The 17,103-nt window shown below is 37.4% G+C and overlaps 1 protein-coding gene across 1 annotated transcript in view; it reads right to left on the minus strand.

The window, feature by feature from the left end:
* Positions 1–301: 301 nt before the first annotated feature.
* ATAD2B (ATPase family AAA domain containing 2B) overlaps positions 302–17,103 on the minus strand; it is a 125,107-nt gene continuing 108,305 nt past the window's right edge. Inside the window, exons 23-28 of the mRNA XM_068974418.1 lie at positions 14,097–14,219; positions 10,672–10,809; positions 6,502–7,185; positions 3,824–3,951; positions 3,398–3,526; positions 302–415 (exon numbers count right to left, since the gene is read on the minus strand). Of these exons, the coding sequence (XP_068830519.1) occupies positions 374–415; positions 3,398–3,526; positions 3,824–3,951; positions 6,502–7,185; positions 10,672–10,809; positions 14,097–14,219 (1,244 nt within the window). The 3' untranslated portion in view covers positions 302–373. The remainder of the gene's footprint in view (positions 416–3,397; positions 3,527–3,823; positions 3,952–6,501; positions 7,186–10,671; positions 10,810–14,096; positions 14,220–17,103) is intronic.

The raw sequence follows: 17,103 nt of genomic DNA on the forward strand, positions 1-17,103 counted from the left end.
AGAACTGCCCCATCCAGTTTCCTCAAATTTGCTGGTCTGCTCCCTAAGAGAGAAGTCTCCAAAAAAGAGTGCACAAAAAGAGGAGCAGAAGTGAGAGCAGTTTCTGTAGCACCAAAATCTCCAATCTGTGGGGTTGTATTTTTTATTTGTGGAAAATACAACATGTTTCTGAAGTTCTGTTTGGTTCTTGTAGGCTGGTTGGTTTCAGGTACCTGAGACAATAGCACCAAATTCAACAGAGAGAAAGAATGAGTGAGAGAGCACTTTACACCAAGGCTCTGCACGTTAATTGGTGCAATTTGAAATTGAATGGCTCAGAAGACTGCTCTGTCAGGAGCAGATTGGAGGGGATAAACCACTCTTCTTGAAAGGTTCATAGGAATGTCTCAAACATATGAACTGTTCTTTCCATCTCCTATAAGGGGGAGGAAAAAAGTACAAGTTACCTATTAAAAGAAATACAAAAGCATTACGGAAAAATTCACTTCAAATCAACTTTCTCAAGAAAGAATTTCAGATACAAAGTTAAGCTTTAAATATATTCCTGATTATAATACTATAGTTACTGTGTAAGACTATCTGCTCTAGACAATTCCAAATGCCTCCTATTTTACATTTAGACTAATGAGGATGACACTAGCAATGAGTTCTTATTATACCAGATATTTTATTAGGAAATTTGCATCTATAAATAATTTGCCAGGTAGTAAATAGCAGAGTCAAGGATACAGAGTCAGGATTTGAATGCAGGTAGCCTCACTCCAAAGCCTACACCCTTCCCTACTCATTATGGAGTGGGTTGCCATTTCCTTCTCCAGGGGACCTTTTCGACCCAAGAATTGAACCTGAGCCTCCAGCATTCCAGGCAGATTCTTTACCATCTGAGCCACCAGGGAAGTCCTCATTATATTCAACTCCCAAAGCAAAATGAATGTATTCCATATAGTAAAACTTGTACCCAAAGTAGAATGCACCTTGTACCCAATGCTGTTCACTTCAATTAGAGTTGAAATTTAGAAAGGAAAAAAAAGCCAGGAAGAGTGAATGCCACCACCACCAGGAATGCCTCTCACTGGTGATTCTGCTATAGATTTCCTTTCCTCCTAAATGAGGCCCCAAGATTATATGGTTCTAAGACCCAGACTGAAAAATGTTTCACTGCTGAAGAGTATTCAGTCCATTCAGTCCATTCATGATAATCAAATATCATCACGTAAACAAAGAAGTTCTAGAATTTAAAAAAAGTAAAGAACTCTACCCCACACATTACATTCAGATAGGCAAATACCAAATACATCTAAGACATCCGGTTTTCTTTCCCCTCTTTATGAAAAATAAATGTGTGTGTGCTCAGTCATGTCTGACTCTGCGATCCCATGGACTATAGCCCATCAGGCTTCTATGTCCATGGGATTTCCCAGCCAAGAATCCTAGAGCAGGTTGCAACTTCCTACTCCAGGGATCTTCCCGACCCAGGGATCAAACCCCCATCTCTTGTGCCTCTGCTTTGGCAGGTAGATTCTTTACCACCGCGCCACCCAAAACACCTCCAAAGAAATTATATCCTACATCTCTACAGAACTAATAAGGTAAACTAACAGATTATCATCTAATTAAAAGGTTATATAAATGATCAATCAAAATTACTCATGCTAAATGTTTCATCATATGTTACTGAGTAAGAGAAAAGTCCAGTTATGAAACAGAATATATAATACTATCCCAACTTTTAAACACACATTCATGCTTATATACATGTTATATACATCTAGACATTTTTAAAGGATGGAAGATATTCTAAGAGATTAACAATGATTAGTTTCTTCCAGATGGTGGTATGTGAGTGATGTTTTTATTTTTTCATTTTTGCTTTCCTGTAATTTCTACATTATTATATAAGGTTGGTACAGATTCATAAAAATGTGACAGAAAAATATGATTATAAAATAAGTTTTAAGTGCACTCTTGCTTTGATTCAAGTATAATACAAGCATTGTTGTTGTTTAGTTGCTGAGTCGTATCTGACTCATTTTGGATGCCATGGATGGTGTAGCCCAGCTACACCATCCATGGGGTTTTCCAGACAAGAAGACTGGAGTGGGTTGCCATTTCCTTCTCCAAAGGATCTTCCTGACACAGGGATTGGAGCTGCATCTCTTGCACTGCAGGCAGATTCTTTACCACTGAGCCACCTGGGAAGCCCAATACAGGCATAACCTGGAGACACTGCCTTCCAGACAAAAAACAAAGGCAGTTATACAAATTTTTTAGTTTCCCAGTGCAAATAAAAGCTGTGTTTACACTACACTGTGTAATGGCATTATGTCTAAAACACAATGTACACACCTTAATTTTTTTTAACATTTTAAAGTTTGTGGGAAAAAAATGCTAATCATCATCTGAGCCTTCAGAAAGTCATAATCTTTTTGCAATAATATCAAAGATCACTAATCACAGATTACCATAATATAATAATGAAAATGTTTGAAATACTGCAACTATTATCAAAATGTAACACAGAAGCACAAAGTGAGCAAATGCTGTTGAAAATTGGAGGTGTTGCCACAAATCTTCAACTTGCAGAAACTTCAGTATGTGCACAGGACAATAAAGCAAGATATGCCTGTGTTCCTTATTACACATGCAAAATAGGCACATCCTCTACACATGAATCTTTAACATACTAAAAATGTTCCTTGAGAACAGAGACTTTGGTCTTACTCATTTTTTTGCATTCACATTTGCTCAGATGACCTCAAAGAGCAGAAGAGTGACTTAATGATATAAATTATTTGAAAAAAGATATACGCTTGTATTTATACAAAATTTTCTTATGGCCCAGAGTTGTCTAGAAGGGGAATGGCTCACTTCTACGGTATCCAAGCATAAAGACAACCACTCAGGTGGCTGTTTCACTAAGACTAGATCTGATTAAATGAGATGACTTTTAAGTTCTCTTCCAGTCATTACTAGGATGGCCAATAGGTCTCATGGCCCATACCAACTCCTTTTAACCAGCAGTGGCTGCCTAGAGAGTAGTGGTAACATGGACTGTGAGGCCATGCTCACATTCAACAGGCCCAAGTGATACGCATCATCTGTGAAGTCGCCGAGAAGCAAGGGAGGGGAGAACTGCGCCATGCTATTCCGTGTGTCTGCCAACCATGGATTTCTGTGTTTTGATAAACAAAGAAACCCAGATTACTTCTGTTCTGAGACAAAAGGGTGCAAAGAGGTTATTTTTATAACTCTTCATGATTCTTCTTAATCTTAAATCTTCAAATCACTCTTCAGTTACTTGGTGAAAAATTCAAAATAAAATAACTTTGTTTTCTCTTTACTTTGTGACAAGTAACAGCACATATTTATTTATTCTCCAGATGAACTAGACACTTACCTCTACAAGTTGTGATTTGTCATAATCTTTACGGTGACGGTAGATGCACTGACTAAGAAGAGAATATAATCTCTCAAGTTGATCAACTGCCAGATTGTTGCTTTTATCTACCAACAAATCAAGCAATTTCTGAGAAAAATTAAAAGAATAAAAAGAAGTTTGATTTCATTGTTCAGACTGAAACAGTACTACTCAAATACTAGGCAACAGATACCACATTCTATGGTATAAACCTGACCCCTTAGTTTTGAAGATTTCAGGGCTTAGTTTATTACCAAGAACATTCTCATACTTCTAAACCCCTCAAATCACAAACAACTCTTTTTCATGAGAAGCCCTAGAGTACTCATATTCCAAGGTTTAAGGAAAAAATTACTAAAACTTATTTCCATTCATTTAAAACTTCCCAGGAAGAGCTAAGTTTACCTTCAATCTTTCATGATCAACTATAAGAGGCGGTACAGGCTCAGATGGCTCTTCTGGAACCAGTTCCAGGCTTGTTGTTTTTGCCTGTTCTAAAATTAACTTACGATATTTCTTTACTTTAGAAGCACCTACAATTGAAACAAAAAAATGCACTGCAGCAAATAAAAGTTAATAAAAATCAGGCTTAAACTATTATAAATTCTTTTACCCACCACAAATCCTTTTTGGAAAAAGGATATTATTCTTCAAGTAATAAATGGTTTTTTGAGGTAAGACTAAGAAACCCAAGTTAAAGAGGAGTAAACCACAACTATGAAAGCCAAGTCATACCAGAATATCATCTAACAAATGTATCCACTGAAAGGGAGATAAAAGCGATCTTCACCTCTAAGAAGTAACTTATAAACTATCTTCACTCTCTGTATGATAATCATTTTAAAATGTGGAGCTTTCAGAACTAGAAGAAAAGGAAGCAACATAGAAAAGCAGATGCTAACACAAAGTAAGTCCAACCCGCTTCATATCTGCCTCCCAAAGCAAAACATTTTCCTCAACGTTGCCTGAAATTTCTTATTTTTCTCAGTTATACTGCCTGTGTTACACAATATTTTCTCATAAAAATATAAGCCCATTAAAAATGCAAAAGGTCTAGTGTCTTTTCCTACTACCTTCGAGTAAATTAATATAATTTAATTACTTTCCTCCCAACATTCTCCTAAGACCAACCATACTGAAAAAAACAGAAATTTGAAGGCAGCTAAGTAGAATTTGACTGCACCAGGCACTCTGAGGGGTAGGGAGGGTAGGCAGACCATCAAGCCCTATGCACTCTGAGTAGGAGTACTCTGAAGAAGAGACAGGCAGGGGTAGGGGGCCACAAGGACAAACTTGGACCATTTCTTATACAGGACGTGGCCCATGTTCTGGGAAACTAAGGAGACTCTTTCTCCTCCCTCCTGCATTAATCCTCTTATTCCCAAGTCTTTAAACAATTCTTTCTCATCAATGCCTGCTATATAAATAATAAAAGAACCAAGATGTTGCCTTCAAAAACATATACCCTGATGTATCAGAGAAATTTTATATTAAAGACAGCCTTTAGACTGAAAACCTAGTTCAATTAACATATGAAAAACCAGTTCAATTAACATATGCTAGGAGTTTTGTTAAGACCATACAAATCCTCATTATTACACCCATGGGCGTCTAGGGGGTCCAAGAACCCGAGTTAGGAACCACTGCACTCGGTTACATTGCCCTGGACAGTTACAAATGAAAACTTCAGGTGAGGCTTTTACACAGCAAATACTTTTAAAGCTGTTAGCTGAACATAATATTCATTTAAACCTTTTCTGTAAGCTTACTAAAATCTCATAGTGAAGTAGCATTACAAAGACTCCCCCACCCACTCACCCATTCTGCCTCATAACAGGGGTCTCTCCCTTTTCCCCACATTGTCCCATTCATTACTTAATTCTAGCTTCAACACATTTTTTAAGTTCTGTCTATATGATAGCCCAGATAAATAATGCTTCTAAAACTGCTTTCTACTATTAAATATTAAAATTTTTCAAGAGGCAGCATAAATCTGTACCTTTCTCTTTATCCATTAAAAGAATTCTAAGACTTTGAACAATACCATCCTACTCTAATTCTTCTGGATAGCTCAAATAAACTGGCATTAAAAAACTTTTCTCACAGAGCCCAAATCCCAGGCTAACACCATATACTCCACACAATTCAGCACAATACAATTTCGAGATAATTGAGGGCAAGACTAGCTACCTGCTTAGGAAGGAAATGCACACTGAACAGAGTAGGTCTGTCTCTTAATACACCCCACCCCACCACAGGCTAAAGAATCATGATAAATAGCAAAGCAGGGCCAGAAACCCTCAACTCCCCCTCCACTGCTTCTTCAGGAATCACATATCCAAGGGAAGTCAGGAGTGGGCAGAGAGCTCTGACTCAGCAAGAATCAAGTCACTTTGACAGTGAGGATTCTGCTGCTTTCTTCCACTACTGGTTTATAAAGCAACAGTGTCTCTAGATTAACACCCCTCAGATTCAACTGACAGTGACTGCCTGGCATAAATATACCTTAGGATGTGCCAGGTACCAGGAGAAGGCAATTAACATACAAGACTTATTTAATCCCTGCAGTGACACCACCCTGAAGTTTAATTCAGAAGATGGAAAGATGCAGGGCCAGAGAATACAAACAACTAACTCAGAGTCACATGATTATAATAAACAACAGTGGAAATATAATGTGGGTTTATATGACTCTGCCATACTGCCATAGCATCCAAGTCTTCTCACCTACCTCTCACCCCATCCCAATAATCCTTCTGTCAGAAATCCCATCCTCTTAACAAGTGTGGATTTATTCAGCTTTTAGCCATAAATCCATTAGGAAAGGGACAATAATCAGACAGGAGCACAAAGAGGAAGCAGCCAGGAAAGCAATGCCTTCTGGACAATAAACCCTCTAAAACATACACCAAAATTTATTATGTGTGTGTACACTTTTCTAGGAAAAGGGGTGAAAACTGCAATAAATTCTCAAAGGGGTATAATTATTCATCAACTATTGCTACTGGGGACCAGATAAAATATGCATGTAATTAACTCTGCTGTTTAAAACCTCAGGAAAAATTTTAGAACATTAGCTCTACCTTCTTTGTCCAGTTCTGCATCTTTAACCTCCGCATCAGGGCCAGGCTCTAACTTCTCGTTAGTGCTACATTCCAGTGCCTCTAGTTTCTCAGGATCATCTCCATGATTTTCATTTGAAGTTTCTGGTTTTCCTTTTGACTGATCTTCCAGGAGAGTTTTTTGCTCAGAACTACATTTATCTCCACTGCCACAGCAAGAAACTACTTCAGCTTTGCCATTCTGACACTCCAGAACTGGTATTCCTTCAAAACTGTCTGTGGAGGCCTCACCATTTAGACAGCCTTCTTTAAGGAAAGGCTCTTTCCGAGATGTCTGTTCTGGATTTAGAGAACTGCTGCTGTTGATGAGTAGAGACTCATTTGAACTTTCCTCTTCGGTAGAAGCAAAGTTCTCTTTTGTGCTTGCTCCGCTGTTAAGCCTCTGCCCCTGGTCCATGTCCATGATGTCACAGGATGACTCATCATTGGTCATAGATAAGTCTCCAGTCTCTTCTCCATTTTCTTCATGGCAGTCAGTGCTTACCTCAAACTCTCCATTTTCGAGCAATTTCCTGTCCTCCATATGATTCTCATAGTCAGTAAATTTGGTGTCCTCCTCATCTTTTTTTAAATTATTGACTTTCCTTTTCTTAATAATTCCTTTACCCCACTGTGATCGCCGCCGTGATTTTCTCCGAACTCGAACTATATTACAAAGAGGGAAAAAGATATGTAGAACTTGTAGGTACAATGCTTGTTTCACAAATGTTTATTAAATAAGATCCAAAAGAAAGAGAGACAGAAACTACTTAGCTCTTGGCACCCATGCTGACTAATCTTCACACCTACAAAATGGATATGATGTGAGGGATGAGATCTGACAAATGAAAATATTTTTAATTTATTTCCTGTATGAGTTGACTAAGCACTCACTCTTTATGACTGCCCTAGATCCTACTTTATTGCTTTTCCTAATTCTTAACACCCAAAGGCCAAGCACACTATACATTTAGGAAATGGTCATATCACCAGGCTGCCTGGAAGGTTTGGGACTACAGCCCTGGATTTCCACCAGGAAAATGAGTGCTTTGCCAGCAAGATCCCCCAAAAGCTCTTAAACCATAAAAGAAATTAAGATATGTTTGAATATGCGAAGAGACAAAAGTTACAGGTATCTCTACTGCCTCTCCTTTCCTAAGAAATAGAAGCCCTCTGAAGTTAAGACAGACAATGTGGTTAGCCACCTGTTAGCCTTCTATCACAAATGTTTCTCCTAGCAGGATCAATTTCTTGCAAAGTTGTTATTGGAAAATATGCAGAAAACAAGCCCTCTGCTATCAAGGCAACAATAACAACATTAATAAACACTGAAAATAAATATTGGTCAGTTATATAAAGTGAGAGACCTACAAAAGTTGCAGGGACTATACTCTTTGGTGTTAGAAACTATCAAGAGTTTTATCAGTAGATAGCTGGTACTTCCAGGTCATGATGGACATAGGAATATTTATTTCCCATATTATGCATCAAAGATAGCTGGTTGTGCAAGTTGATCCCATTGTCCCTAAAATGAAAACTTAACTTTTATTTTGTAATGTGGGACACTTGCACGAAGAAATTTAAATATAAAAGTTATTAAAGCTAACTAGTTAAGCTAGAGACCTATTACTTCTGACGTCTACCACTGGATTCTGAATATTAGTTGAAAGCCATCAGAGTAAAAGTAATTCATTTTTTCCAAGGCTATAAAAATAATGTCAAATCTGGCTTAGTTTAAAAAAAGATAATAATATTTTTAATATGTCAATGTTGAAAGCTTTCTGGGCAAAGACATTTTAAAAAGAAAATGCAAATATGGGCCACTAAGTGGAAAATGTTTAATCCACAGTTTTAAAATTGCTGTTGAACGACAAATAGAAGGGAATACAGTCTTAAAACAATCCTCATTTCTTTACGTCAGCACTTAATATGAACTTGTGATCTTTATCCATTAAAAGAATCCTAAAACATTATTACGTATGTGTACACTTTTCTAGGAAAAAAAATGGATAAAGATCTTTTAATGGATAAAGATCATAATGTATCAACAGCACATAGTGTGTTCACATACTTTTTTCACCCTTTCATCTTTAATCCTTACTAAGTCTTATAAAGACACCAAGGTAAGATATATGACAAATTGTCATAAATGTTACTCTTCTTTCTGATCTAAGAATAAACCTACCAAAGGTTTCTAAAATCATTTCCAAAATTCAACTTATTTAGTGACTTGGCTCAAAATTTATTTTGCCCTCAAAACTGTACTATCATTACAATCATCTCTCCATTCCTTTTCCCCCCTATTTCTATTTTTATAATTTACAGTTACAGGGTAATTGGAGATGAAATTTCTATATTAGACTACTTTTAAAAGCACAGGCTAAAGTGATGAGCATTCATAAGCATTCTATTACTTATATGAAAGATTAACCCAGTCCATATTAAAAGTGAAAGAAAAGTATTCAGCTTGCTCTTTCTCTAAAATGTAGAACTATTAGGCTTTTCTACCTGACCAGTCACTCCTGACATTGTGTCCTTGGCTTATTCTCCAACAACCAAAGTGACAAGAGGTTCCCTTTTCCTTGCTTCACTAAGTCATGTAGCACTAAAGCCAGGAGGCTGGACCCTGCTCGATCAAGAGCCAGCTCAATTATTTGATATGTACCCGTACCCTAAGCAAAAGCTAGGAACCTTTCTGAAGCAAGTGTGCTTCTAATGCTTTCATCCCAGATAAGAGAAAATGTTCTTATTTGCGGGGAGGTCAAACTAGAGATAGTTCCCCATCTTTTTATAATCACTTCTAATGCTTAGCGAGATTTTGGTCAAGTAAGAGAAATTGGTTATATATGTGCCACAAGAGTCAAGGGTTTTGTTTCAGTCACTGCTCTATCACCTTTTTCAGGGGAAAAGCCTTTTTGTGTGAAAAGCCCATTTAGAGGCACAGTCTTTAAAATCAAGTTTTATAGCATCTCTTAGCTTACTGCCAAAACTAAGACCTTAGGAAAGCAACTCTTCCACAGGGAGATTTAGACATACTGATTTAAGTAATGTAAAATAATGTAAAATAGCCAAATGATGAGTCACATATGCCATCTACTGGTCAGAGAAAACAAAACTCACATTTGTAGATTAAAAAACATTTTAACACTTAAAGAAAATTAAAACTGCTGAAGCAATGTTCAGTGTATTTTAGTGGGTAAATATTTTTATCAGTTGCAGAGAATGTAAGGATTTCAACATTTAAATTAGAGTGTTATGTTAGTTAATCCAGGTCACGATTCAAGGTACAACCAGTACAAATAGCTTAATCAGCTTCCTAGGACAAAATGCACCATTAACTCCTTCAAATTTTCTCACACATGAATGCCGTTTATCACAAAGAGGACAAGAGTGAAAAAAAAACACAAAAAACTGAGTCTGGTTCATTCATTCAACTTCAATGCCACTGGTGGAAGAACTTATTATGGCCATCTTTACTGACAGCTGGAGCAGAATTACCACCTTTATATCAGAAGAATAGCACACACAATCCAAAGATGGCCATCTTTAGTGAAACATAAAGATTACATTAGGAAGATGCTGTGTTTATTAACATTTGTCTTTTAGAAATTTTTACAGATCACCATGAATAAGGAAAAGTGAAGAAAACATAGAACACTGAATTTTCCCCTTCTAAATACACCTCACTTACAAAACAAACAAAAAAGAACAAAACAAACAAAAGAAAAATAAATACATCTCACTTAAACAAAACCAGAAAAAGAAGGCTGAAGATTTTTCTCAGAAAAATCAACTTCCTGCTGTCAATTCAGGCACTCTCTTAAGCCAGAGTTTCCATTTCCCACCATAATGAGAGCACCCTGCATAATATACAGCAAGGGGTTGAAGGTGGGGTGGATAAAAATCTATTGGCTCCATATCTCTTTCCAAAACCCAAAGTTTAAAGCGGAAAATATTTAAATCTAGTTCAATTACAACAGCAAGCACCGAACAGAGATAGAAAAAAAGCAAATAAGGTTAAAGAAATATACTGATTCAGTATCTTACCCCACAAGCTCCTGGCAGCCCTTTGGTGTGTGTGCCCAATTCCTAACACTTCTGCCTCATTCACAGTTGTTCCCACTGCTGGATAATAAGATCTCAAATACTCACATGCACATTTATTTGCAGAACTGTGCCAGACATCCATTGGATTTCTTTGTTTGTGCCGAAACGCCTCTTCAACTCTAGTTTCTGTCTTTCGAGCTCCAGTACCATGAGGATTTATTTGTTCTGCTGTTACCGATAAGCCTGCAAGCAGAAGATAAGCGATACCTATTTAAATATTCCCAGCTACATAAACCAACAAGGTTTAAAAAAAAAGTCTGAAATACTGAGTTTTAAAGTCATTAATTATACTTGGACAGTTTGTAATTTGGATGAAAACAGTACCTTTTGTTTTAAGATGGGAAAGAAACTAGATATCATATCATAAAAATAAAATGGTAGGCCATGCTTATTTACACTTAATCCCCAAAGGGCCCCATGTTGACTCACTTTATTTTGCAAAGGGATACATTTCACATTTTTATGACTATAAGACAATAAGATCATATATTGCCAAAAAGTCATGATTTCTGCCATCTTAGAAAGTATAAGCATATACTAGGCTACTAAACTCCATTCATATAAACCATTTCCATCTGATTATAAGCTGGCTGTCACACCACACTGTGTAAGTTTGGCTTTTCTGCATTGATCTTCATAAAAATAACTGTTCCATCTCAATTTTCTTTACTAGATTTCTTTCTTCTATGCTATCTTTAGTGTTATCATCCAAGTTTCTAAGGACTATCTCTAGAATCCCTTTTCTTCTCACTTTAATCTACATCTTCCACCACAAGTATCATTCATGCCTTCAGCTTCTACTGACATTATATAATTATTCCCAAATCACATTTTAGTCCAAAACTCTCTTGAGCTCCTGATTTATATCAGCTGCCTACTTGATATCACCAACTGCATATCCTAAAGATATATCAAATTAAAAATAACTGGTTTCTCTTTTTCCCACAAAAAGACCTGTCCTTATATATTCCCTCTCTCTACTGGTAGTATTAGCATCTCTTTAAATCATTAAATTAGTAATGTGGCAGCTAAATTTTGCCTCTTTCTTTCCTTCCCAATACCTTCCACCCCTGCAGCCACAACTCTCTCATGTTAATCCTACCTTCATTCCCACTTCACTAATTAAAACTCTGGACTATTCCAACAGCCCCCACCCTCCAACAGTTTAACCGAGGTACAGTTAACACAACATAAAAATCATTCATTTCAAGTGTACAATTAAGTGATTTTTAGTGGATTTACAGAGCTGTGTAATCATACAGCAATCCAATTTAAGAAACTGTTCCAGGCAATCACTAATCCACTTTTTGTCTCTATAATAGACTGGCTTTTTGTGAGCATTTCATATGAATGGAATCATACAATATGTGGTCTTTGGTGACTGTTTTCTCTCACTTAGCGTAACATTTCTAAAGTTCATCCATGTAGCACCTTGTTCCTTTTTATAGCTGAGCAGTATGTTGTTGTACAATACACCCTGTTTTGCTTACCCATTCATCAGTCGAAAGACATTTGGGTTGTTTCTAGTTTTTAGATGCTGTGAATAATACTGTTATGAACATTCATGTACAAGTCTTTATATGGACATATGTTTTCATTTCTCTAGGGAAGATCCCTAGGAGTAGAATCGCTGGGTCATATGGTAAACATTATGCTTAACTTTTTTAGAAACGGCCAAAATGTTTGCAAAACTGGCTCCGACAGCTTTCTAACTAGGCTCTCATCCTCCCACCCTGCCACAGTGAGACCTTGCTATTTCCTGCTGCCAAAACAATCTACCAATCCATTCCACTGCCTCAATACTTCAATGACTCCTACTGACTATGACAATTGTCCTCAAACTTCAGTCTACATAAAAACCACTGTTAAAGCACAGATTTCTCAAGCTTCTCTCTGAGAACCTAGTTTCCCAGTTCTAAGCTGATGTGGGTAATTAACACACATTTTAGCACTGTTTATAATAGCCAGGACATGGAAACAACCTAGATGTCCATCAGCAGATGAATGGATAAGAAAGCTGTGGTACATACACACAATGGAGTATTACTCAGCCATTAAAAAGAATACATTTGAATCAGTTCTAATGAGATGGATGAAACTGGAGCCGATTATACAGAGTGAAGTAAGCCAGAAAGAAAAACACTAATACAGTATACTAACACATATATATGGAATTTAGAAAGATGGGAATGATGACCCTGTATGCGAGACAGCAAAAGAGACACAGATGTGTAGAGCAGACTTTTGGACTCTGAGGGAGAGGGAGAGGGTGGGATGATTTGGGAGAATGGCATTGAAACATGTATACTATCATGTAAGAAACGAATCGCCAGTCTATGTCCGATGCAGGATACAGGATGCTTGGGGCTGGTGCACGGGGATGACCCAGAGAGATGTTATGGGGAGGGAGGGGGGAGGGGGGCTCATATTTGGGAACACATGTACACCTGTGGTGGATTCATGTCAATGTATGGCAAAACCAATACAGTATTGTAAAGTATAATAAAGTAAAAATAAAAAATTAATTAAAAAAATAATAAATAAAAAAATAAAAAACACAGACCTACAGAATAAAGTCCAAGTCCATGACATTGATTCACTCAATTACTTGCACTTATATTCTAGATAAGGAGGAGAGAGACAACAAGAACAAAATGACAAAAGCAATGGTGACCAGAGCCTATATTAGATTAAGTGGCCAGGGAAGGCCTCTCTAATGCAGTAGAAGAAAAGCATGTTCACAACTCCAATGTCCTCAACCCAGCTCACCTTCTGAGCTCTATTTCTCACCCGTCTGTACATCTTTAGCAACGCCAAACAGTTGGCATTCTTCAGATATGCCACGTTATTCCATGTCTCTGCGATTTTATGCACTGTGTGCTCTGCCTACAATACTTCCTTCTTCTCTGCCACTGCCTCCTCCTTCCCTCTACTTCACTACAGACCACACTTGTACATTCATTCCCCAAACTCTGATCAAAATGCCAGGCTTCCTACCAGGAGGTCTATCCTCTGTGAGGAATATGCTTCAGTTAGTGCATATGCCACCCTGCACTTGATTTGTTTTACACTTACTCTCTCCTGCTAAACTATGAGTTCCACAAGACAGGATTATATACTGAACAAATAAAAGAATTAATATTCGATACTACCTGTTGAAAATAAAACTTTTCATATATGAAAACCTATGTAAATCCTTTAAGAACAGATGTGGATTAACAAAGATGTGTTCCTACAAAAGAAATTTCACTAAGTACTGCTTATTTCTATAATTGGCACTAAAGGTGTCACAGAAAGTAAATTTTTAAAACATCTTTGAGAATTTACATGACACATATCCGTATCAGAAATTAAGTAAAGGCTGCGCCTCAAGATACACTTTCATTATACCAGCAACTATAAATAAACACCAACCAGTGACACTCAGTGACCTCTTAGTCTTCAATAGCACGTTCACTTCTATAACTTACCTCTTTTTATTCTTGCTTCCTTAATTTCTTCACAGAGTTTATTAAATTCTGGATCCAGCTCAGCTGCAATAATGGCATGTGCAGTATCCTTCAGAGTACAAGCCCTGTGCCTAATTATTTTGTCTGTTAAAAAGTTGGTATACATTTATTAAACACACAAATGAAATAACATGAAAAAAGGGCATCCTAAGAAGAAAAGTAAAAGAACAAACATTTAAATAAAACTATAAAAAGCATTTGTGGATAAGAAACAAATTCATTTTAAGTGATGAGTGAAAAATAAATATGGGCTTCCCTGGTGGCTCAGTGGTAAAGAATTCTCCTGCCAATGCAGGAGAGATGGGTTCAGTCCCTGGGTTGGGAAGATCCCCTGCAGAAGGAAATGACAACCCACTCTAGTATTCTTGCCTGGGAAGTAGTATGGACAGAGGAGCCTGGAGGGCTATAGTCCATAGGCTCGCAAAAGAGTCAGACATGACTTGGGGACTAAACAACAACAACAAAATATACAATAAACTACTCAATTAAGTTGACAATCCTCTGAGAACTATACTTTTAGAACTTCAAAGTACTAAGCCTACTTAACAAATCATTACCTCAAGTTATGGCTTTATTTGATAATTTTGAAAAGTGTATTACTTTAAATAAAAATTCTTTAAAGATATAAAGAATATTCAACATACATCCAGCACCAGAGTTGCCATGCATAGACACTGAGGTTTCAGAAAACCATACACAATTTTCTCCATAAGAGAAAACTGGTCAAAATTATGTTAAAGAATATAATGTATGCTAAAGCAAGGGTGACCTATTAAAAAACTGTGACAGAAACAATTATGATAAGGCACTCTAAGAATGCAAGATGATATAAACTATAGGTAGTTCTAGGAGAAAAGTACATACTCTGCTCTAGGTAAACTATACCTAAAACTGGTAATAAAAGAAGAGTCTCTCTGCTTTACACTAACAGAGAAGTCCTCATTCATTAACAAGATAACATAACTGTGCTCCCTAGAGCTGGCAACTCCAAGACATTATGAGTCATGTAAATGCATTAAAGTCACTTAATTGGTAACAGTATTTAGAACTAGAATCCAAGTCACAAAAAAATATCTGCCTTTTCATCTCTAGCAAAGACAAAAAGTATAAAAATGTATTTTACATACAACTTTTCTTAGAACATCTAATAGTTCATTGTGAAAAATCTTACAAAAACAAACATGCAGCACTCAAAAAGGCAGTCTACTAGTATATTTCCTTCAATATATTTTCTCTAAACTGTCCCTCAATAAACATTGATTGTCAACTGCACCAGGAACTGAGTCAGGTGATGGCTACACGTAGTGAACAAAACAGGTCTCCACTTTCAAGGAGCTTTTCAGACTAGTATAGGAAAGAGGTATTTAACCAAATAATCTCATATGCACATAGAAACACCTCTGCCTACCCTTTCCTCACCCGTCAAAAAACATGTAACAGCTATGATCAAAATCTACAGAATACTGAATAGGCAAGTCAGGAAAGAATTCTCTAAATTAGGGGCATTTAAGGTGAGCCAGACATCCTGGAACATGAAATCAAGTGGGCCTTAGGAAGCATCACTATGAACAAAGCTAGTGGAGGTGATGGAATTCCAGTTGAGCTATCTCAAATCCTGAAAGATGATGCTGTGAAAGTGCTGCACTCAATATGCCAGCAAATTTGGAAAACTCAGCAGTGGCCACAGGACTGGAACAGGTCAGTTTTCATTCCAATCCCAAAGAAAGGCAATGCCAAAGAATGCTCAAACTACCGCACAATTGCACTCATCTCACATGCTAGTAAAGTAATGCTCAAAATTCTCCAAGCCAGGCTTCAGCAGTACGAGAACCGTGAAGTTCCAGATGTTCAACCTGGTTTTAGAAAAGGCAGAGGAACCAGAGATCAAATTGCCAACATCTGCTGGATCATCAAAAAAGCAAGAGAGTTCCAGAAAAACATCTATTTCTGCTTTATTGACTATGCCAAAGCCTTTGACTGTGTCGATCACAATCAACTGTGGAAAATTCTGAAAGAGATGGGAATACCAGACCACCTGACCTGCCTCTTGAGAAACCTATATGCAGGTCAGAAAGCAAGAGTTAAAACTGGACATGGAACCACAGACTGGTTCCAAATAGAAAAAGGAGTACACCAAGGCTGTATATTGTCATCCTGCTTATTTAACTTCTATGCACAGTACATCAAGAGAAATGCTGGGCTGGAAGAAGCACAAGCTGGAATCAAGATTGCCAGGAGAAATATCAATAACCTCAGATATGCAGATGACACCACCCTTATGGCAGAAAGTGAAGAGGAACTAAAAACCATCTTGATGAAAGTGAAACAGGACAGTGAAAGAGTTGGCTTAAAGCTCAACGTTCAGAAAACTAAGATCATGGCATCTGGTCCCATCACTTCATCAGAAATAGATGAGGAAACAGTGGAAACAGTGTCAGACTTTTTCTGGGCTCCAAAATAACTGCAGATGGTGATTCCAGCCATGAAATTAAAAGATGCTTACTCCTTGGAAGAAAAGTTATGACCAACCTAGATAGCATATTCAAAAGCAGAGACATTACTTTTGTCAAGGCTATGGTTTTTCCTGTGGTCATGTATGGATGTGAGAGTTGGACTGTGAAGAAAGATGAGTGCCAAAGAATTGATGCTTTTGAACTGTGGTGTTGGAAAAGACTCTTGAGAGTCCCTTGGACTGCAAGGAGATCCAACCAGTCCATTCTAAGGGAGATCAGTCCTGGGTGTTCCTTGGAAGGAATGATGCTAAAGCTGAAACTCCAGTACTTTGGCCACCTCATGAGAAGAGTTGACTTATTGGAAAAGACTCTGATGCTGAGAGGGATTGGGGGCAGGAGGAGAAGGGGACGAAAGAGGATGAGAGGATCACCAACTCGATGGATGTGAGTTTGAGTGAACTCTGGGAGTTGGTGATGGACAGGTAGGCCTGGCGTGCTGCGATTCATGGGGTAGC

Source organism: Capricornis sumatraensis, chromosome 1 (assembly GCF_032405125.1).
Source record: "Capricornis sumatraensis isolate serow.1 chromosome 1, serow.2, whole genome shotgun sequence".
Lineage (NCBI taxonomy): Eukaryota > Metazoa > Chordata > Mammalia > Artiodactyla > Bovidae > Capricornis > Capricornis sumatraensis.